Here is a 25,189-nt window from a genome sequence, read left to right on the forward strand (position 1 = left end):
CTAGAAAAAATGGCTTTATAAAGGTAAAAATGCCCATAAAATGTAAAAATCTGTTTAAACTTATTGTAAAAGATTCATTTCTATCAGTATGAACGGACCACCACACAGAATATTAAGAATATTAAAAACATTAGGAGTCAGCTGTCTTCGGCAGTCCTTAAAGTACCAGCACAATAACACACTCAGCAAAATATCATCTAATTTTAATAAAATCCCAGAAAATATCGAGATATAATTTTTTGTCAATATCGCACACCCCTATGTGACTGACACTTGTTAAAATATTAAAAGAATAAGTGATCATACGACATTTGATTATACTTTAAATGATTTAAAACTTGCTGACAAATGGGTAAAACCTAGTAGTCTGAAGGATAGTGGCAAAGATTAAAAATGACAATTAATTAGTATTTTAGGGCTGAACTGTGATCCTTAAATAGAGTGTTTTAATGTCATCTAATGATTCTTGTTATAAATATTCCTGATATTTAGAATAACTATTTAGTATTTATTTATTTACTAAATATTTAGTATATAAACTACTGTTACACTGAAATACATTTTAGTGGGTGTCTTCTGTAAATCACGGTAAAAATGTATGATAGTCACTATTTTTGGCTCAGAAAACAATTAAATTAAACATGACGCATTCTAACGTACAAAAACAAATCAAGCTGTATTAAACTTTTATTGTTTTGGTGCTTGAAAAGCACTGGAAAATCACCCACTGATGGATGAACCAAGTTAGTCAAGAAAAAATATTTATATCCACCAATGTTCAAAATTTCCATTTATTTTTTATAATTACATGATAAATAAATGAAACACACCCTTCCTGCAGTGGTGGCCTGTCCAGCCAGGAGGACACGAGCAGCGTCCGGTTACAGGATGGCAGCGAGCTCCATTATCACAGGCACATCTGAGCTGACAGCCCGCACCAAAACGTCCCGCGGGACACACTGAACACAGAGAGATTGACGAAACAGCACAAACAGAAGAAATGCATCTGGTTTTGAGAAGCACAGAGATTCACTCACTGTTCTGGCACAATCTGCCGATGAATCCAGGAGTGCAGACACACGTCCCGTTACGCCGGTCACAGCGGCCTCCGTTCTCACACACCGGACACGATTCCCGACATTCAGCGCCCCAGCGACCCTCTGCACACTCTGATGCAGAAACACTGTGTGTTTGAATTCTATATCTGGACAGTATCATTAATGTGATTCTCAACATTACGCTCCGAGTCAGTTTGACCCACAACACATTTCTTAGTTGTCGGAAATACTGGTTTACCTAGGTTGTTTTTCTTGAAATTGTGTGACTATTTATCATATCGGCTCGTGAGCATACCTGCAAAGTGTCAACACTGAGGTGTTGTGGAATGTGCGTACAAAATTTCTATTACAATTGTAATGTTAGGATGTCAGTTGAACTTTTGGACAAATTTTTGGACAGTTGGACAAATTTCGTGTTTAAAGGCAGGTGCACAAATTCAAAATATATTTGTCATTTTCTTAACTACACTCTGAGGGTATTTACATTTACATTTATGCATTTGGCAGACACTTATATCTGAAGAAATTTATGTAAAATAAAAAGCAAAATATAAAAAATAAAACCTGAATTTTAAATTTAAAAATAAAATAAAATACTGTTTACAATATTCACATTCTGTGAAACACAAACATGTCTAAAAATAGTTAAAAAAAAATTTTTATAGTTAATAGTTAAATACAGTTATATATGTGAAGAAATGTATGTAAATTAAAAATTAAAAAATAATAAATACATTAATTAATTAATAAAAAATAACTTAAATTTTACATTTTAAAATAAAAAAATTAAACGCTGTTATAATATTCACATTTTGTGAAAAACAAATGTTTAAAAATAGTTAAATCGTTTATAGTTAATAGTTAAATACAGTTATATATCTGAAGAAATGTTTGTAAATTAAAAATTAATTAATTAATAAATTAATTAAAAATAAAAATAACCTACATTTTAAATAAAAAAATTAAATACAGTTTATAATATTCACATTTTGTGAAAAACAAATGTTTAAAAATAGGATTTATTGGCTTTTTTGGTAATGTTTTTTCATGCTGTGATTTTTGAATTGCATTGAATACAAGTACCCAGAATTTTAACATAACACAAGGGTTAAACAACATTATGTGAACATGCAGAATTTTCTTATAGGATTTTGTCTATGAGACACTAATACAAGTTTACAGTATTAAAATACTGTAAATTATTTTATTATAAGCTAAGGGTCTTTTTAATAGATGTGAAAACAATATAAAAAATATAGAACAATATAAGAATGACATGCTAATGTCAGCATGACAATATTACCTTTTTCACAACGTTTTCCAAACGTTCCAGCGGGACACAAGCATTGGCCAGTGATCCTGTCACATGGTGCCCCTGAGCAGTCACATGACTGAGAGCAGCCAATCCCAAATCTCCCATCAACACAATCTATCACAGTAATGGCAAAAACATTTATGGTGCTGAACGTTTGGAGCTTTAATACAAATCAAACCACATTCAATATCCACATGCAGCTGTATCGATCTGATCAGTGACTGAGGTATTTCAAATACTTCAGCTCTAATGACCTTAATGGCATATAGACATTTCATGCATCTATAATTTCACTTTATTGATCTGATCAATGACTGATGCATGTCAAACACTTTAGCTCTAATGACCTTATTGTCATATAGACTCTTTATATATCTATAATTTGACTTGATGTACCTTGGTCACACTTGTGTCCTCTCTTTCCAGCTGGACACTGCGGTTGACACGCTCCGGTCACATGATCACAGGTCACTCCAGCCGGACAGGAGCATTTATTATCACAGCCAGAGCCGAAGAAGCCTGATTCACATGCTGCAAGGAAAAAACTATTTATACTGATCATATACACTGTATCTCCATCTAAAACTTTTGTCAACTGTCCATTTTATTGAAATTATTATTTTAATTTAATTATTATATTGCATGTTTTCCTATTCTTTCCCCTGTATTTAATTAAAGCATTTCAAATGCAATTTTAAAATTAATTAAATAAAAAAATATATATATACAGAATAATATTACTTAGAATAATAATACTTTGTATAAATAATATCCATTTTAATTTTTTATTTTATTTCATGTTTTTATTCTATTTTATATTCTTATTTTATTTTTAAAGTGCATGTTTTCCAATTATTTTAATTGTAATGTATTTCATGTATTTCAAAGCTAATTTAAAATGAAAAAAGGTTAAAAGGCTATGCGTTAACAATCCATTTAATTTAATTTAATTTTAGATTGCATTGTTTCCATTTTGTCTTCAGTAAAGCAATTCAAAGCAAATTTAAAATAAAAAAGATTAAGATGATATGTGTCGACAACTATACATTTATTTTTAGATTGCAATTTTAAAATGTTATTTTAATCAAATTTTTACATTATGTTTCCAGTTCTTTTCGTTTTTCATCAAAGCATTTCAAATGCAAATTTAAAAAATAATTATTATTTAATTTAATTTAATTTTAGATTGCATGTTTTTCCATTTTCATATTTCATTAAAGCATTTCCAAGCAAATTTAAAATAAAGATTAAAGTACTGTGCAAAATTTTTAGATTGTTTTCACATTCTTTTCCTTCTTTTTCATTAAAGCATTTCAATGCAAACTTTTCAGTGCAATGCAACCTTGCATTAACAACACTTCAGCCGTCCATTATGCAAACGGACCGTCTTTGCAGGTGTCTCCCCGATAACCCGGCTTGCAAATGCAGGCGCCATGATGACGGTGACACTCTACAGTGTTCTGCTCAACACACTGACACTCTTCAGAACAGCCTGGGCCAAACGCCCACTTAGGACATGCTGCATGAACACAGAAGACAAAAAGTCATACCAGATTACAAATATCCTGTTGCAACTGGAGCCTGCTTTAATTGCTCTACAAAGCACAGTGTAGTTAAAGTGGCAAAGTACAGCACTCACGTAGGTGGCAGAACCTTCCGTACAGTCCCGGGTCACACAGACACGCCCCGTAAGTGCGATGACACCGTCCGTTATTAGCACAATTACACTTCTTATTACAGAACTTCCCATAGAGACCCTTGGGACAACCTGAAGTGATTGCATCGATATCAATAATATAAATGATTTGCATTATGTCTGTTATATCTCTCCATACAGTGAAAGGTGTCAATGTAAACGGACCGTCCTGACACAGCTCTCCACTGACCCCTGGTGGACACCGGCAGCTCCCGGTGACCGGATCACACACGCCGCCGTTCTTACACTTACAGCTCAACGAGCAATTCCTGCCGAACAAGCCCTCCGGACACGCTGGACAACACACACGCAGAAAAAAAAGAGGCCAGGAGCTTTTAAAAGACATGCAGCACAATATAAACATATCAGAAATAAACATGAAATTAACCCTATAAAGCCTACTACCTGGTGGACACCGGCAGCTCCCGGTGACCGGATCACACACGCCGCCGTTCTTACACTTACAGCTCAATGAGCAATTCCTGCCGAACAAGCCCTCCGGACACGCTGGACAACACACACGCAGAAAGAAAGAGGCCAGGAGCTTTTAAAAGACATGCAGCACAATATAAACATATCAGAAATAAACATGAAATTAACCCTATAAAGCCTACTGTCTCATATCTGATATACGAATGTCTAAGGCCTCAATGATCAGCATGATCCAAACTTTGCTGAAAACCTGTTGCACACAATCTACTACATGCTTGCTGTTGATAGTTTATGAATAGTTATAAAAACATCCTCCTTCAGCTGTGGTTCACGTGATTTTTGCTGTGAAATCTTTACTAAACATAAGAATAACTTTAGTTAGTTAGTAATATTTCCAAATCAACACTTACTGCACTAAAGCAGCTTAGCCTTACTTGATTATCCAGACATCACTTTTTTAGAAAAATCTTGTTTAAATGAGAGTATCAAATCTGATCATCTAGCTTTTGAGGAACGTTTATTTGTTCATCTCTCAATCAACACTGTGTTATGGAAACTCATTTCCGCCACTAAATAATTTTTTTTTAAAAAGGTAATTGTGACTTCTTTTCTCAGAACTGAGAGATATAAACTCGAAATTATGAGTTATAAAGTTCAATTCTGACGAAAAAAAGATTGAACTCACAATTGCTTGTTATAGTCGCAATTCTGACTTTATAAAACACCATACCTGTTAACCCTCCCGTTTTTCCCGCGATTCTCCCGTATTTTACCATTCTATCCCGCTATCATCCCATTTAAATATTTTCCCGTATTTTTAATCTTTCTATTAAAAAAATTAATAAATCCCACTGGGCGTATTTTATATGTTTGTGACATTCGCTTCCAGTAAAACTCCCGTAATTTGTATGGGCCAAACCTCATTATATTAATAATCACGACAACAAATTCCAAGGTTGTCCAGTTGCCAGATCTTGTGTGAAACGCATCTTTCTCACAAGATCGACGCATACAAATTTTAACCCATTTGTCGCCTCAACTTGACAACCTACAGCCCAGTGATGCTATTGATATCTGTGCAGGGAGTACCGTGGGAAGGAATCAATAATCACTGTTAGAAATTGAGATATAGCTTACACGTCAAAAGGCTATGGTTCAATTGATTAAATATGAGGGCTGCAAGTTTCAAAGTCAGGTGCTGCGCTGCTTTGTTTACTGCGGTTACCGAGAAACGGCTATATTCTTGGCGAAAAGCGCCACCTGCTGGCAGAGAATGAATTAGCATTTTTCAATAAGCCCTTCTGCTCAATGTTTACACCAAAGCCAAAAACGACCCTTATTTTTACGCAAAAAACACGCAGTTGTAAATGTTAACTGGTGGATCGACAAAAAGATAATGAATTATAAAACTCTAAAGATACAGCCTACACTAAGATATATTTATGTTACTAAATGAATATAATTGTTTGATAATAATTGTTTAAATTAATATAAAATAATATAATATAATAATTGTTACTTTTGACTCCGCACCCCCCCCCTCCCCCTTTTTCATATTTTGGTACACAAATGTTGACAGGTATGTAACACACAATTACAACTATACTGTATATACACAATTCTGACTTTATTACTTGCAATTCTGAGAAAAAAAGTCTGAATTGTATTATAAAACTCGCAATTACCTTTATTTTTTATTCAGTTGCGGAAACAGGCTTTCATACTGTATTGCATTACATTTTATGTTTAAAACTACGGATCTTTGATCGTAAATCAAAGCATTTAAATATCATCTTACTAAGATTAAGACTATTAAATATTATTGGGAGATATAGAGTGACAACTGATATTCATATGCATTTTATGTATGTATTCATTTACAACAATCTATCAGAATTTCATCTTACTTTTTGACCATATAAATAGCAACGTCTGCACCAAATTGCATAATTCGCTAATTTTCAGCCTCTGAATAGTATGAGAGCCATATTCGCATTACATGTATATCATACTATATAACTCATAAAAGCCTGATGTATCAAATATGATACTCAACAAAAACACATATGCAAAGATCAGATTTTGTTTAAAGGTTCAACAAATTGCTCCACTTCAAACTATTTGGCTTTTCTGACTAATATTTCATATGTCAGGCTTTACATCTTATTAAATGTCTCTGGTTTTATAGAGCATGATTTGTCATTATACCAAACAACAACAAAAATCTTTCTCCACCTCTGAAATCATTTTTTGGTTGACGCAATCAAACCAAAGTTTTCCGTTTCATATAAATGTATTGTATATTCCTGATCCGGCTGAGTACTCGTTTGTGGCTCTTTCAGAGAAACTCACTCTCATTGCACACGAGTCCCGTCCATCCATCAGGACAGTCGCAGCTGTTTCTGTGTTTGTTACACACTCCTCCATTAGCACAGTCCTCACACGACAGACTGCAGTCGAAGCCGAACGAATCATTCAAACATACTGCACAGAGCAGATGAGACAAGAGCTACTTTGCATCAGGGCTCTTACAGTTAACTAAAACCATACAACAAACCTTTTTGTTAACTGAAATAACGTCGCAGAACAGAATGACAGAATGTGTTTCTTACTGAATTTCTCAGTTAAGGTGCTCTCAGCACGCAGTTCTCCCGTGTCGTCCTCGTAGTCGTCGTATCGCTCCAGGATCTGCTCATAGTCCTGCAGAATGGTGAGCGGAGCTTGAGGTCTGTCCACCGTCTGACCACTGCTCAACGCCTCCACCGACTCCTGCAGCACTGACACACACAGTTACTTTCATTAAGCCTCACGCTTGCTTCAAATGTACTATATGGAGCACATACGTTTTTCGGTCTGGAGCACCTGAAGATTCGGTTTGGTGCTCACACTGCACATAGTGTGACCCCACTATAAAAAATAAAATAATTACCAGTAATAATAATAATAATAATAATAGTATTATTGCACTTTATTTAGTAATAATAATAAAGTGTGATAATACTATTATATTTTTAAATAAAAAAGAGTATTAAATAAAAACACAATAATTTTATAGTACACTTTAAAAATGCAATGCTAATATATGATATTTTACTTTTTACATTTTTATATGAATTTTCAACATTTTCAAACCTAAAATCAGCAAGCTTTTATTTTTGGTGGGTTGTCGGCAAGTAAGTCTAAGCACTGCCAGTTTTAGCGCTGCAGAGTGAAGCGTGTCAGTGAATGAAATGCCAGTTTTGTGTATTTGCTATGAAACCGACAGCGCATAGCCTAGATTTATGCTTTCATTTCAAATGGATTTTTATACATTATTACAATTAGTCGATCTAAAAGACTGACTGTGCATTAACAGCTGTCAAACGTGTTGGTTCGCACATGGGCACTTATGTGCACCACTCTCAATAATGTTACATTACATAAACTATACTTGAATATCTGCAATTTGAGTGAAAAATCTTCAGTTTTTGATGATCGTCCATTTAATATCTTGAGAACTCTCAACAAACAGAATCATGTGATCCATTTTAAAATACTTTTCATATGCCAAGGAATAGAGATTTGATCGTGGCCTTCTGATCAAGTCACTAGTGCAAAATGCTGTTAACATGATGAAGTGACCCTGATTAAACTAAATTTGGCTTTTACATTAAATCACTTCACCACAATGAGTCAGTTAACAATTCAGAAAGTCTTTGTTAGAAGTCTAATTTGAAATAAATCAGGAGAAAAGTAATTAAAAACAAGTAAAAATAAATGTATTAATAAAATATATTAATGATTGTTTTTGAAGCATTTCTTAAAAATCATTCTTGCGTGTAGAATATTTCCCTTATTTGATCTATTAATATAATATGATATAATATATTATAAAAATCATCTTAAAATATATTTTAAAACTAGAATGATTTTGTATATTTAAATGTATATTTTAAAATATATATTTTAAAAACAGAACAATTGTTTTTGAAGCACTTTAAAATCAGTTTAGCGAACAGAATATTTCCCTTATTTGCTGTAATAATATAATACAATTTTAAATAATATTTATAATAAATATTATTTAATATTAATTTTAACAATTGCTTTTGAAGCACTTCTTTAAAATCATTCTAGCGGACAGCATATTTCCGTTATTTGATGAATTTCTCATATACAGTAAAAGTTGGTTTTATTGCATGCATTATTTGTATTGTATGTATTAAATGTATTATTTTTTTTAAAGGAGCTCATAATTCATTTATTGTTCTGTATTAAAAATTATTATGAAAAGAAAACAGGTTCATGACAGGCTGAAGACTCACATATACATGAGTGTCTGTCTTCATCGAGACGGTCCCCGCGTCTGCAGGAGCACTGGAAGGATCCGGCGCTGTTCTGACACGTGTGATCACATCCTCCGTTTGCAGCCAAACACTCGTCTATATCTGTAAGCACATGCATTTCTGAATCTAGATTCCTAAATCACTGAAAATCACTGCAAATGCTTTTTTTCCTCTCTCTCACTTAGAGAGTCATACCGTCACAGCTGCATCCATCAGCGTTCAGTCGATATCCGGCAGTACAGTAACACTCGTAACCTCCAGGATAGTTTGTGCAGTCGTGCTCACAACACGAGCTGCTGTCTACACACTCGTTTATATCTGACAGATGAAAACACACACCTTGACGTCACACGGATACTGTGCTTGTGCCGCAAAACAAGAAATGGTCACATTCGTTTCCTTTACCGATGCAGGTCTTGTGGTCGTCGTCCAGCTGGTATCCTTGGTTACAGCTGCACACGGGTCCATTGGTTGAATGTTCGCAGTGATGAGAACAACCGCCGTTATTATGATCACAGCTGTTTACAATCTCCATCTCGATACCTGAGAGTGGAAAACAACACATTGAAAAGGAATGGAAATTAATTTCATCTATTGGAAACGCTTGGTACTGCGCCCAAATATCCACCAGACATCAATCTCAAATCTGGAACGCAACTTTAGATTTATGTCCTTGATTTTCTTGCAGTTTTGAAAAATGTAAATTGAATATAATTTTTTTTAAATAGTATTTATGTGCATATTTCATAATAATAAACTTTTACTTCTTCAACTTTTTTCAATTTGACTTTTTTTCACTTCGGCAATAATCTGCCATGTTTCTTCTTCAAAAAAAGATACCAAACTTACTCCTGTGCTCCAATTCATTCAAGATTTACAACAGTTTAAGATGGAAATTTCAATTTCAGGTCTATACTCAAAGAGTGGTTAACAGTTAATAAATGGATCATTGCATAAATATAATATAGTACCATAAAATCCACTAAAAAACAAAATGTTAAACAAAAAAATCTTTATCGAACTTTGTGTGTGTGTGTGTGTGTGTGTATGTATATATAGATAGATAATATTATTTTTATAATAGTTTGAAATGTAATAATTTGATATAATTTAATATTGCTAAAAATGTGTTATTCTTTCTATTCTATGTGCATTTTATTTTTTCTATTTTCTATATTCATCTGTATGTGTGTATACGTATATAGAGTTAAAAAAGCATTTAATAACCACAGGACATTTTCATATATATATATATTTCACACCCATTCTATTCTATTTTATTGTGTTCCATTCTATATTATTCTATTCAATGTGTAATAAATTACACCTTGCACAATTCTATCCACATATTTATTCATATACTGATGTATTTTATACTATTCTATTCATTAGTGTATACATACACACACACAAACACAAATTATATTTGCATAATATATGCACATGATTTATTTGTTTACACTCTGAAAGAAAGTAACAAATGATTTAATGGGCTTCTTCTTGTTTTTGCTACATATGTGAGACATGTTGCATGGAATCTGATGGGGTCGGTCCAGACTCAGATCATACTCACGATAACACTGCTTGCCATTAACACCCAACTCATAGGCGGCGGGACACACACACATGAAAGATCCCAAAGTGTTACGACAACCGTGAGCGCAGTCCGCCTGGCCCGTCTGACACTCATCAATGTCTGACACAAAGAAAACACACACATACACACACACACACAAACACTTACACTACACTTTAAAGTGAGCTTTCCTTAGGATGTGCCATTTCTGTGTCTGTAGCTTTAAATGCTAATGAGGAGGAGAGAGGCGGGGCAACTGCCATGCTTCGCTCGTTTGCAAGCCATGATGTCTCTTGAGGAAAAAAAAATATTGCGCTCGCCTCGCATGGTAGTAGCTCATTTTCTCATGGGCGGGCCAAATTCTCTGGGCGGGCAAAGCAGAGAAAGGGGAGGTAACCTTTCCCCGTATGACGACATAAAGGGAAGATTCCAGATTGGGCCATCTGAGCTTTCATTTTCTCAAAGGCGAAGCAGAATACCCAGGGCTCGGTTTACACCTATCGCCATTTCTAGCCACTGGGGGACCGTAGGCAGGCTAGGGGAACTCATATTAATGTTAAAAAACCTCATAATGTGACATTTTCATGCCATGGGACCTTTAAAATCGTAATACAATGTTTCCCACACATACCTTTTTAATGATGATTTGCCTTTTATTTGTCATGAAAAATAATGGAATGTAAAGAAGAAACACTGGTCATAAAAATAGATGTAATTTTATTATCATCACTATTATTATTATTATTAGGGGTGAAATGTGACCTGGACATGTTTTTGTGAGATTTATCATCTTGTTACACTCATTTCCCATCCTCCTCATCCAGCTGCTCCTCTCACATACTCAGTGTGTTCAACTTGTTTCTGTCCGTCCAACAGCTGCAGTGAAACGATCTGTCTGCAGCCAACAATTACACTTTTACAGAAACAGAATGGCAGAAATTATTCTGCAATCATGATCCTTCATCAGAGCGAGACACGTCTGTGTTCAACTCCAGATGACCTCAGAGACCAGACACAAAGACATGTCCCTGCTTAAGTCACCAGTTTGTGATATTGTGTCATCAAGTGAATCAAAGGGCAAATTCATCACAAAGACCAAAATCATATTTCCACTAAATCTCCTTGAGCAGTTCTTGTGATTCTTTGGGAACTTCAAAGGATGAAAGTATTTGGCTTGAAATACATAAGACATTAAGAAATTAAAAATAATGTTTTATATTACTTGTACAGTTAAAATGCTCTGTCATTAGGACACTTATCAGCATATTCAATCATCTGAGAATTGAAATTTGCATGCATTATGTGTCAATGATGTTTAATAAACGCTTCAACCTTACAAAAAACAGCTCCACTATGACCTGTTAATCAGAGCAAATACATTCATATCTGTGTGTGGAGATCATTACAGTCAAGCTTTATCTTTATTCATTGCTAATGAATGCAATTGAAACTATTAAAACAAACAAAAACATCATTTATTTTCCTTCATATTTATATAAACCTGTTCGACTTTATGCTGAATGTCAAAAGGACAAAAAAGCAGCACAGATGCTTCATAAAAGTACTACATATGATTTCAAGTCAAGTTCATATAATAAAGTTGCTTAACTACTGTTTATATAAATATATATATATATATAACATATATATGACAAAAATGTGTGTGTGTGTGTGTATATATATAATAAATATATATCAAATTGACTATTTATTAATTAATACATTTATTATTATTATTATTATTATTATTATTATTATGGGGTGTAATGTGACCTGGGCATGTTTTTGTGAGATTATTTATCATATGTGCACACTGTTAAACAAACTTTATGGTGTTTTGTCCATTTAGGAGCTTTAAAGCCCTTATGTTTGTTCCACAGAAAAAAATAAAAGCATGTTTTGAACATCACAAATAAATGCTTTTTAAAGGAATACACATTCTATTCTATAAAGAACATTTATTTGCTGGTATTAACTGGAAGAGGCTCCATACTAACAAAATAGATAAACTACACATGTCTCATTTGCTCGTAACACATTCAGTCTGTCTCCAAAATGCTTTGCATTTTAGTTTCGCTTAAATCCCACTCTCAACAAGTGCTGTAAAACTGTGATGGTAAATATGTCGTCAAGCTCATGCTACCATCAGACATCTGTAATGCTCATGGGAAAGTCCTGCAGTTGAACATCAGTGTGGTCAGACTCACATTTGCAGTGTTTCCCGTCCGCGTCGAGTCTGTAATCGGGTCGGCAGCGGCACTGGAAATGACCCGCCGTCTGCTGGACGCAGAAATGCTCACAGCCGCCGTTCCCAACGCTGCAGGAGTGGATGGCTAAACACAAGCAGACAGACAGACAGACTGGTGGAGAAGCTTTGAGAAGACAACACTAAGCTGTTATTGTTCAATTTAAAGATCAAACCAGTAATAATAAAGGAAAGACTCTTCGTTAAGTGTTTGAGTCTAGCAGTTCCCGAGTTCAAATGACTCCTGCTGCAGGAACATCATTGACTCAACCAACCAAAACATGAACGAAGGAACGCATTGAAAATCACTTCAAACTTCTCAATTATAAATCAATCTCTATAAGCACACACACAGCAGACAGATTCATGCCAGAAACGCAATTTATTCTGTAATCGTACTCTCCGCTTCCTTCTTCTGCCCTTTGTGTGTCTGATTAACTGTCCGTCATTCTATCTTTCTCTCACTTTTTACCTTAAGAGGAGGATTACACTGTACAATACATTACGTCAGTTAAATCAAAATGATTTTCAGATGGTAACATATAAATGAACCTGTTTTATTAAAGTCAATTATATTATGGATAGATAGATAAAACAATGGATGGATGGATGGATGGATGGATGGATGGATAGAATGACAGAATAATGATAAAACAATGGGTGGATGATGGATGGATCGATGGAAAAAACAGTAGAATGATGGATGGATGGATAGATAGAACAACATAATGATGGATGATGGATGGATGAATGGAATGATAGAATGATGATGGATGGGCAAATGATGGATATAACAATAGAATTATGGATGGATGGATGGTGTGATAGAATGATAGAATGATGATAAAACAATGGATGGATTAATAAGGAATGGATGATAGATGGATGGATAGAATGCTAGAATGATGATGGATGGACAAATGATGGATACAATGATAGGATGATGATGGAATGACAGAATGATAGAATGATTATAGAACAATGGATGGATGATGGATGGATGATAGATGGGTGGAAAGAATGGTAAAATGATAGATGGATGGATGGATGGATGGATATGCAAATGATGGATAGAATGATAGATGATGGATGGATGGAATGATGATAAAACAATGGATGGATGATGTGTGGATGATAGATGGATGGACAGAATGGTAGAATGATTGATGGATGGGCAAATGATGGATAGAATGATAGATGGATGGATGGATGGAATGATGATAAAACAATGGATGGATGATGTGTGGATGATAGATGGATGGACAGAACGGTAGAATGATTGATGGATGGGCAAATGATGGATAGAACGATAGAATAATGGAATGATAGAATGATGATAGAACAATGGATGGATGATGGGTGGAGGATAGATGATGAATAGAATGGCAGAACAATGGATGGATGGATGGATGGATATGCAAATGATAGATAGATTGATAGATTGATGGATGGATGGATTGATGGAATGATGATAAAACAATGGATGGACGATGGGTGGGTGATAGATGGATGGACAGAATGGTAGAATGATGGATGGATGGGCAAATGATAGATAGAACAATAGAATGATGAATGGATGGATGCATGGAATGATAGAATGATGATGAAACAATGAAAGGATGATGGGTGGATGGTAGATGGATGGACAGAATGATAGAATGATGGATGGATGGATGGGCAAATGATAGATAGAACGATAGAATGATGAATGGATGGATGGATTGTTAGAATGATAGAATGATGATGAAACAATGAATGGATGATGGGTGGATGATAGATGGATGGACAGAACGGTAGAATGATGGATGGATGATGGGTGGATAAAATGATAGATATATTTTGCTCTTATAAATATAGGTTAGAAAGGGGAAATTTCTTGTTTATGTCTGAATCAAACTCAATCCAAACCTTTGCTGAAACACAGTAATTCAGTCTTAATGGTCCTAAAAACAGGCTTAATTTCCTTTGAGCTCGTGATGTGTAGATTCTGTGTTCAATTGTTCAATTAAAGTTTTATTAAAATGTTAAATAATAGTATCTGTGTATTTTTTTTTTGTAACGAAAAAAACTGCATAAAAATAAGGCTTTTATGAAAACAATGAATAAAAAATTGCTTACCAACACACAAACCATTCACAATTGCTAAATTGGGCTAAAATAAATGGCTCAGAGTGATACTAAATAAAGAGCCAGTTGGGAGCCTTAAGAGCCGGCTCTTCTAAGGGAGCCGAGCCAAAAGAGACGAATCTTTGAAAAGAGCCGAACTTCCCATCACTACTTTGAGACAGATATACCCATTTTATGTCCTGTGATCTTGGGGTGTAACATGAGCCTGGGCAGGTTTGGTTAGGTTTGGTTTGGCTGCGTGTGTGTTTTACCGATGCATGTGCGCCTGTCCACGTGCAGTCGAGATCCAGCGTTACACTGGCAGTGATACGAACCCCTGGTGTTCACACACTTGTGCTGGCAGCCACCGTTATGCACCTGGCATTCGTCAATATCTGCGGAAGAACATATTAATACACAATTTAATACTGTGTTATGAAACATTCATCAGATTCAGGAAAGGCCTGGTATTAGTACATCTTTAATTCACCTCTAATTTCTGCACACTAAATCAGTTGGTCCAAATTCAAAGCAGTATTTGCTGGCCTGGGAAAAACGTCGGACATCAGGAGTAAATAAATAACAAACTCCTTATGTACAAACTCAAGCAGTGAGATTACAAACAAACAAAGTGAAGTGGTCATTTGTTTCACATCACGATAAAGAACAAATCACAAAAAAAGAGAAAACAAGTACATTCATGGTTCATTGAAATGTTGTAGGTTCTCAAACAGTTTTGTGGTTTTGAAGCAACATTGCCCACTGAGATCAGAGCTAATAGAGTCACGGCCTGTTGAGAAAGACACTGTTACTGCTCTGAGATCAGCTTTCAGACAGACATGCTTCATTGGCACAGCTGCTATCCCCAAACTAAAATGTCTTTCCCACGTCGCTTGACTTCATAAGTGTAAACTCACGGAAAACGCAAGGGAAACTAGAAAAGTATCAGATGGTCATTTTATATATATATATATATATATAACCACAAAACCAGTCATAAGGGTACATTTTTCGAAACTGAGATTTATACATCATCTGAAATCTGAATAAATGAGCTTTCCATTGATACAAAAGATACAATATTTGAAAATCTGGAATCTGAGGGTGCAAAAAATCTAAATATTGAGAAAATCATCTTTAAAGTTGTCCAAATGAAGTTCTTAGCTATGCATATTATTAATCAAAAATTAAGTTTTTATAAATTTACGGTAGGAAATGTACAAAATATATTCAAGGAACATGATCTTTACTTAATATCCTAATGATTTTTGGCATAAAAGAAAAATCGATAATTTTGACCCATACAATGTATTTTTGGCTATTGCTACAAATATACCCCAGCGACTTCAGACTGCTTTTGTGCTCCATGGTCACATATGCACTGTGGTTTTGTGTTTAAATAATTTCTGTGTGTTTTATTTGTCTTTTAATTGCCTCTGTTTGAGTGTCCGTGAGTTCATGCGCTGAGATGAGGAAAGGCTCCCTCTATAACATGCATTTGAAAAAGCAACACACGCCAAACATATGCCCTTTAAAAATTACATTTGGAAGTAGAAAGAATAAAATAGTACTTTCTCGTAAAACATGCTCCATTAATCTTTATTTTCTTTACAACTTTAAAAATAGTTTTTTTTTACAGTGCTGTTGGACTTGGTATAAATGTATCTGTTCACATCATTGCCACCTATATGTAAATATACTATTATTTGATTATAAATATCTTTCAAGTAAACAAATATTTATAATTTCTCAAGATGCAAGCAACATTTACTTTAATATGCATCTTGAGAAATTACAGTTTCAAAGAAGCTTCCCAAGTCACAGCTCAGAAATAAATGTTTCTGCCACATTTTTGCTGCTTGATTCAGAGTAAACTAACACGAAACGCACAGGCAGTCGACTCTTGTTGATTTGACAGCTCCTGCCGGTGTCCTCTCCTGCTAAGAGGGAAAAAATCCTAAAAATCACTCAGTTACGACTGTCTAGATCCATACGATCCCACAGCAGGTCTCTTTAGCCTTATGCTGCTTTCTCTCCAAACAAAACCTGCAAGACGCCGCCAACGCAAGCGCCACTGACTCCAAAACAAACACACGAGCTTTGTGTTCAAGCGACCTTTGACCTATAATATACTAACGACCAGCTTTGTGTTTCTGTCACCTCATGACATCACCGCAGGAGATGTTTTCATTGGCCGGTTTTACATTGATAGCTGTAATTCTGTAATAGGAGCCAAATGGAATATACAATTTTCCTTTACAAAGATTCATGTGCGAGTTTGATCAAATCATGCTCGGACAAAACATCTTTAGTTGAAGTTTGACTAAAGAAGTTATTTAAATCTGGTAACAATCTTTTTATATACTTCACCAGCTGAGCTCAATTTTGAGTCTATGAAAGTATCCATGGCACTAAAGGATAGCTGGCATTAAACAGTACATAAAGTCGACCGGTAATGGGAACCAGCTGAGTGTTTACCTATCGTGGAATCTTAATTACTGACTGAGATGCCAGGAGGCCTCAATAATCACAGGCATCCTGCAAAGTAAGGCTGTGCAATATATCGAAATTATCGCTATGGCTTGCAATATTTGGGCCATGAACAAAAGCGCTGACTTTCCATCTACACTGCTGTTTGGTTGGGGTTTTAATTAAATTACAAATTTACGTTTCCCCTCATCGGTGGAGAATTTGGTTTGGCTTCTATTGAACACTCTGGAACGCTAAACAGTGTTTATAGATGTAGCTCGAGGCGAGCGGCACGCTGAGTCAGCGGAGGAAGTTCCTGACTGTGTTCTGCACTGCCTCGAAAACACTGATGACAGACGACCTTATACTGTTAACAAGATGTTTTAGACATTCTAATCATGGAAACCATATCTGATGCTTGCTAATCATTTTACTAATTGAAAGATCAAAACATCTTACAGACTTGGAGGTGGGTTGGAGCAAGAACCCCCCACATTTTCTTCTGAATTTATATATATTTAAAAAAAATGTTTTATTAATTTAATTTGTATTTGAATTTCATAAGAAACAAAGGTAATAAGCATACAGTGTTGGGTGTAATGCATTATTAAGTAACTAATTACTAGTAACTAATTACTGTAATTTAATTACTTTTCCCTTGAAAAGTAAGGGATTACTCTTAATTTTTTCTGTAATATAATTACAGTTACTTCTGATGTAACTCCATTAAATATAAAACAATTCTATATAAAGCAATAGTGGATTTAACATCAAATGTTAATATCTAATGTTTAAAAGTATGTTTTTATTGAAACCTTCTCAAATACTTTGGTCAGTTCAAGAAAAATGTATGCAATTTTATATTATTTATTTGAAAGAATTAAAAGAGCAGTTTCATGTCTATCCTTGTCTTGTTCAACTGGTCGAGGTTAATATGGAACATTGACAGTAATTAGGGTAACACTTTACAATAAGGTTCATTAGTTAAACATTAGTTAATGTATAAACTAACATGAACTAACCATGAGCAATACATTTGTTACTGTATTTACTAATCTTCACTAATGTTAGTTAATAAAAATACAGATGTTCATTGTTAGTTCATGTTAGTTCACAGTGCATTAACTAATGTTAACAAGATTTTAATAATGTATTAGTTGAAATTGTTGAAATTAACATGAACAAAGATTAATAAACGCTGTATAAGTGCAGTTCATTATTAGTTCATGTTAACTAATGTAGTTAACTAATGAACCTTATTGTAAAGTGTTACCGTAATTATGTAATGCAGTACTTTTTAGAGAGCGTAATCAGTACAGTAATCTAATTACACTGTTGAAAATGTAATTAGTAGCTAGTAATTGATTAAGAGATTTTTAGAGTAACTTACCCAACACTGTTATATATATTTCGTTTTGGATAACTAAAAAGAAAAGAACTAAAAACTGTTTTCATTAATTGAAATAAAACTGAAATCAAATGTAATTATTAGAAAATAAATGAAGATATAATTATTAGAAAATGTAATATAATATAAAACAATATAATATATAATATAATAATTAATTATTATAATTATACATTTTAATATACATTTAGTTTACGTTTAAGCTGAAGTACTAAAAATATTACAAATAAAGAAATAAAATAAAGGTTAAATATATATAAAAATGACTAATAAAAATAACAAAAGCACATAAAAATTACTAACACATACACTCTAAAAAATGCTGGGTTGTTTCAACCCAACTTTGGGTCAAATATGGACTAACCCAACTTTTGGTTTAAAAATGTAATGTAAAAATGTAACCCAACACAGCATTTTTTAGAGTGTAAAATAGAATTAAGATGCAAACTGAAAATATAAAATGTGCAGCTAAGCCAAAATATTTAATACTATTATATATAAGAAATGTATAAATTAATAGATTTAAATATTACAATTATTTCTAGACTAATATATGGAACAACTATTCCATTATATTTCTTAACAATATAGAAACTATTACAAGACGCTAACGCAGAACAGCTCAGGTGGAAGTCCTCAGTTTAAATGGACCAATACATGTTCTCACCTGGTCTCTGGTATCCCATAGTGAATCGGTGGTATCCATGGAAACAGTGTAGCCTATGGCAGTGTCCCAAATGATGCCAATAGCCAGAATAATAGGCCAGATCAACTGCATGAAAATTAAGTCCAATACACACGAGACAAAACATGAACCAGCCTGTCATGATTTACCAGATACTGAATCATAAATATCTGACGTGTCTATGATTGTAAAAGCAGCAAATGTCAAATGAAAGTTCAAGCAGTCTGAGAGAGACGGACTGAAACAGCAGGTTTTATTCCCTCCCTGCCCTGACTCACTCTCTCCTCCTTTCATGTCTGCATCTCATGTACTTCACAACACTTATGCATGAATGCAATCAAAATGCAAATTTTGAGTGGAATTAATTCTGCTGTTCTAATTTTGTCTACCATGAAGTCATATAAAAGGATTATTATGTATGGCTCTCTAGACTACTTGATTCTGATTAGATAACTGCTGTATTCAGTTGTCCAATATTTTTCTGATAATTCTGTTCCTTTACATAATTAAAATTGGTCAATTATCTTATGATTTTATCACAAAATATGACAATTTGTTGCCATATATACCTGTGCATGAAACCAAACCACCACAGTATATTCTGGCATTCAAATACATATAAAATATGTGAAGCAGGATTTGGTTTAATATGAAAGAGTTACAAGATCTAAACCATCTGTAGGATAAATACAAATATCTGAAACATCAGAAAGATGAATAAATCTCGCAGAGGCATGTCTCAGATGCATCTATCTATCTATCTATCTATCTATCTATCTATCTATCTATCTATCTATCTATCTATCTATCTATCTATCTATCTATCTATCTATGTCACAAGTTAAGGGCATAACATCTGTTCTCATGCACTAATGACAGTAACAGTGATAACTGACATCTAATTTGTTCAGTTCAGTTGTTCCTCTACATATACTATCTGTTAAAATGCTGAATAAGAATACTTAAGCAAATGCAATCAGCAACTGGTGTTATTTTGTGCAGTTGTCCTGAACATGAGAAAAGATCGATCATGCCGCAGCATCTCTGCTGAAAACCAGACAATCCACAGTTTAAAAAATTTGCTGGCAAATCTGACATCTCAGGCTTCCAGAAAAAGATTCCAGTTTCTTTGATTGCCTTCTAAGACATCTCCTGGAAACCAAATTCTGGTTGATAAATGAAGGTTTGCAATGCTACCAGTTGTTGAGGATGTCTGTATTTTGCAAATCTGTCTCTGCAAACGTTTTGCTAAATAGGTTGATTATTATGCGTCTAGATTCTGTTCTAGATTTCCAAGTGACATTCTGTTCTGCTTCTCCAAGTAGGAAGCTGTAAATTCTGACTTTCCTAGCTGAATGGAACAAACAGGAAATAGAACCCACATGCAATGAGTTTGACTGGCATTTTGGTGAGAGCGCCATCTTTGCTGATAGTATCTGTCTGATGAAAAAGCACGAATTCCAGAGAAACAGAGAGAGACAGAGAACAGATGGGACTCACCCTGGCAGGTCTTGCCGTCCTCTCTGAGTTTCTGACCTGCGGGACACTTGCAGTAGAAGCTGCCGATGGTGTTACAGCACAGAGCTTCACACCCTCCATTGGTCTCTTCACACTCGTTTACATCTGACAGCGAGAGAGAACAAACACATTACAGTCTGAACTACAGATGCAACAGTTTGGACAATCATTTCCAAATGTTTACAATTTGGAGACACGTGAACATATTCAAACAGACCCATTATGAAACTTCACCCCTATATGCATGAGGGTGCATTATGAACAACAGACAGGATTGTTTGCTAAACTAAACGTCACTGTTACTATTGCTAAAATTATATATTTATATACGTTTTAAAATAAAATAACAAATAACATTTCAGGTTTATTATTAATGTTTTTTTGTATGTACTCCAAAAAGACTCACAAACTCGCTGCATAGGTCATCTGAGGTTTCAACAAGTGCTTATTGGTGGAAATTCATTGCCATACTAAAACGTATTATACTTTTTCCATCTTTCCATCTTAAAAATGTCCCAACATAGTCATTATAAAAAAAGGTTGTGCCCATGACAGTCTGCTGCCAATGAATAAATCATATGTGTACTGAAAGACACATTTAGCTGTTCTTCACTTTAACAGGATTTGACAATAATGTTTTTTTGATTATTTAGTTGAAGCTACTGAAATCTGGACCGCCAGTTGAGTTTCATGGGAAAGTGCTCAAATGAAAACTGTCACCTTGGACGTTTGTCAGTTTCCATATCTTTTTAATCTATGAGCACATTGTTGCTTGTACGGTCCGAGGGTTTGGTGCATTCTGGGTATGAGAAAGTACAAGCACACATGTGTATATTACCTGTAGAAATAGTAAAAGCATTATGCTTTTCCAATTATATTCAAAGATTCTCCTTAAAGGCATAGTTCACCGAAAAATTCACTCAGGTCATCCAAATTGTAGGTGACATTTTTTCTTCGGTAGGACAGTAAAGACGATTTTTAGCTGAAACCGTGGTCCTCGGTGATTCATAAAATGCAAGTCAGCGGCTTTCTGTTTTTGAGAATAAAAAAAAGCATATCAAGGAGCACAAAATTAATACCTGTGGCTCCTGACGATATATTGAAGTCTTAGGAAGAGAATCGATCGGTCTGTGCAAGAAACTGAATATTATTTACAACATTATTACCTGCAATCTGCATGATACTCAATCAAAACTCACTTTCGGTGACAGTCACTCCCACTCAAAATGAGCCAAAATACCAGCGTATCAGATCCTATGATGAACTCATTCAGCGCTCCAGTTCCTCCAACAGTCACTGAACTGAGAAAACAGTTCGACCAAAGACCGATAATCTCGTGATCTGCACATGCATGAACCGAGCACTTTAATGAAGTTTTTATGGTCTCTCACTGTTTATGTAAAAAGGTGAGCTGATGAAGACAAGTTTATTCACTTTATATGCTTTAGACATGTAAAACATCCATGTTTCACATCATTATTGGGTGCATAAATAATGTAATTGCGTATACATTATGTTATTGTGTGATTACGTAAATGAACTAGTGAATTGAACCAGTTCACAGAAACGAACTGCCCGAAAGAACCAGTTCGCGAAAAAGAATCGAATTTCCCCGTTTGCCAGAGTCTCTGGATTACATGCTGTAAATAATGTTCAGTTTCTTGCACAGACCGATCGTTTCGCTTCATAAGACCTCAATATATCATCAGGAGCCACAAGTATTAATTTTCTGCCTGTTTTTTTATTCTCAAAAACAGGCAGCTGCTGACTTGCATTTTAAGAATCACAAACCACGTTTTCAGCTAAAAATCTTCTTTATTGTTCTACTGAAGAAAAAAATCATCTACATTTTGGATGGCCTGAGGGTGAGTAAATTAAGAACAAATTTTCATTTCTGGGTGAACTATCCCTTAAAGACCATTTCAAGGAAGTCCACAACCTCACTCGTTACAAAAAGGAGCAGTAAGTGTTTTCTTCCCATGTCCAACAAAACCACTTCTTTTTTTCCAGTGGACACAAATCACCTAAATGGGTTGGAGAGGGACGTTTGGCATTTGATTGGCTTCAAACCACTTTAAGTTAATCAGAAAAAAATGAAATAGCTGGAAAATCGTGTCCTTCAACAGGCCAACCAACCTCACAGCGAGAGGCTTCGCCATTCATTCAGGTTTTAATGCAGATGTTTAACCAACCTCCCCATTACACCCCATATATCCAGCTCTCACACTCAAACACATGGAGATGTTTATGAGAAAATCGTTTTGTCGGTTTCCCAAAACATTATTTCAATAAAATCCTCGCCACAACAAATTGGCCCCTGAAGAGCCGAGCGATGTGTGCTGGAGGAGGAAATAAACATAATGAATCAGTGAGTGGAGCTGCGGCCGGAGGAGATCACACCATTACACATGTCATATCTCTAGCATTTCATTTTCAAAACTCATTAGTCAAATAGTCAAATTCATTAATTATTCATTAATTTTAATGTAAAATTTAGTATTGAACATTAAATAATAAATACAGCAGAAGTTTAGTTCATGTTCATGTTAATTATTGCATGAACTAATGGCTAATGTCTACAACCATATTATAGAGTGTTACCGACATTTAATCATCACTAAATAGATTAAAAGTACCAAAGAAGGATATTTGGTGAAGGATGTCAACAAAGAATATGAGATGGATACAATTTATCCAATAAAATGTTGGAAAATGGGTGATGCTTCCTTCACTCCTGCAAATTAGATGACACTGTCAATATGTTAAAACAATCTATGTCTTCCATTATATTCAGCCACAATGAAAATAAAATGATCGACAGGTGAGTAATGCATAATGTCAGCCTGCACATACAATCATCTACATCCAGACTGAAACATCAACAAGGAAATGGAGACAAACCACATTCTTTCAGTAAGAGGTCATGACCCCTTTCATGACCCGAGGCCGACCTGCTGGTCAAGGACTTGAAAGAGACACCCTGCGGGAATGGCAGCGTTTTCTTCCGTCAGGGGTCCTGCTTTAGGCCACACATCTGCACGGAGACGGAGACATGGGGTTTGGAGGAGGGTGTACAAACATAGCTCATTTAATAACCGACACAGAATTCATCTCACTATCATCACCTCATAATCATTTGATCAACCAACGGGTATTGGGTAAAATGGCAGTAGGTGGAGTCACACAGACCAAAACAAAAACACACATTCCGACATGGAATGCACATTTAAAAGAAAAACAACTGGCTGTAGCATTGTTTTTTGATTAAACAAGTATTTGAACTTAACATGTTTCCTAAATATCTGCAAACATATGGTATTTTTATGCTTTACTAAAGTCAAAACATCTGATCTTACCTTTTAACATTCTTATACAATTGGGCTCAGATGAGAAGACATCTCATCGGGGCCAATAACCTCATCTGTAATGGCTATTTTGACTGTGAAGGATTTTTTTTCTTCCCTTTTACGAAGGACTATTGCTGCCCTAATGGAAATGTAAGTATTGTCCAAACCTACACTGGGAATGAAATATAGATCTTAGATATATACAGAGTTCTGGCATGAAACTCTAGATGGCGCAGTCCGATAGGTCTAACTCAATCTGACCTATGACATCATTATCACATGGCACAGCTGATTGGTTCTCTCCTGTATAAGTAGCCAATGAGCTCGCTGCTCAACATTCAAATATATGACTAGTGCTTGCCGTAGCAGTTGCAGCTTGTTTCAGAAACCCTCCACCTTCCCCAGCTCCACCTGTATAGATCTGCTACGAGGTGATTCATGTATGCTATATGGGGGTTATTTCATGTATGTTATATTTGAAGCAGTAGTATTTCTTACATGCTCACAGCAGCATGTTGTGGATGTATTGGCAGTAGCAAGTCTCGGTACTTGCTCTGACGCAGCAGCAGTATAGCAGATCTATTCCGCCAAGACCAAATACATTAACATTGTCATGTACATTACCATGCCAAACCCTAAGAGAGTTGTCATGACAGAACTATATTTCGCCTGTCTATAGAAATAGACTGGACCTTTTGGGCCTTTAATTGAATTCCTCTGATATGCAGTGGGGCAAAAAAGTATTTAGTCAGCCACCAATTGTGCAAGTTCTCCCACTTAAAAAGATGAGAGAGGCCTGTAATTTTCATCATAGGTATACCTCAACTATGAGAGACAAAATGAGAAAAAAAAATTCAGAAAATCACATTGTAGGATTTTTAAAGAATTAATTGGTAAATTCCTCGGTAAAATAAGTATTTCGTCACCTACACACAAGCAAGATTTCTGGCTCTCCCAGACCTGTAACTTCTTCTTTAAGAGGCTCCTCTGTCCTCCACTCGTTACCTGT

General features: G+C 34.9%; 1 protein-coding gene across 1 annotated transcript in view; it reads right to left on the reverse strand.

The window, feature by feature from the left end:
• megf6b (multiple EGF-like-domains 6b) overlaps positions 1-25,189 on the reverse strand; it is an 85,516-nt gene that overhangs the window by 18,980 nt on the left and 41,347 nt on the right. The window contains exons 5-20 of the mRNA XM_016268295.1: positions 20,816-20,938; positions 15,026-15,148; positions 12,554-12,735; positions 10,400-10,571; positions 9,232-9,369; positions 9,022-9,144; positions 8,806-8,928; positions 7,114-7,278; positions 6,854-6,985; positions 4,235-4,363; positions 4,013-4,141; positions 3,758-3,892; positions 2,770-2,904; positions 2,362-2,487; positions 1,038-1,169; positions 831-959 (exon numbers count right to left, since the gene is read on the reverse strand). Coding sequence (XP_016123781.1) covers positions 831-959; positions 1,038-1,169; positions 2,362-2,487; positions 2,770-2,904; positions 3,758-3,892; positions 4,013-4,141; positions 4,235-4,363; positions 6,854-6,985; positions 7,114-7,278; positions 8,806-8,928; positions 9,022-9,144; positions 9,232-9,369; positions 10,400-10,571; positions 12,554-12,735; positions 15,026-15,148; positions 20,816-20,938 — 2,196 coding nt within the window. The remainder of the gene's footprint in view (positions 1-830; positions 960-1,037; positions 1,170-2,361; positions 2,488-2,769; positions 2,905-3,757; positions 3,893-4,012; positions 4,142-4,234; positions 4,364-6,853; positions 6,986-7,113; positions 7,279-8,805; positions 8,929-9,021; positions 9,145-9,231; positions 9,370-10,399; positions 10,572-12,553; positions 12,736-15,025; positions 15,149-20,815; positions 20,939-25,189) is intronic.

The sequence above is a fragment of the Sinocyclocheilus grahami genome, unplaced genomic scaffold, assembly GCF_001515645.1.
Source record: "Sinocyclocheilus grahami isolate Dianchi unplaced genomic scaffold, SAMN03320097.WGS_v1.1 scaffold44.1, whole genome shotgun sequence".
NCBI classification, from domain to species: Eukaryota; Metazoa; Chordata; class Actinopteri; order Cypriniformes; family Cyprinidae; genus Sinocyclocheilus; species Sinocyclocheilus grahami.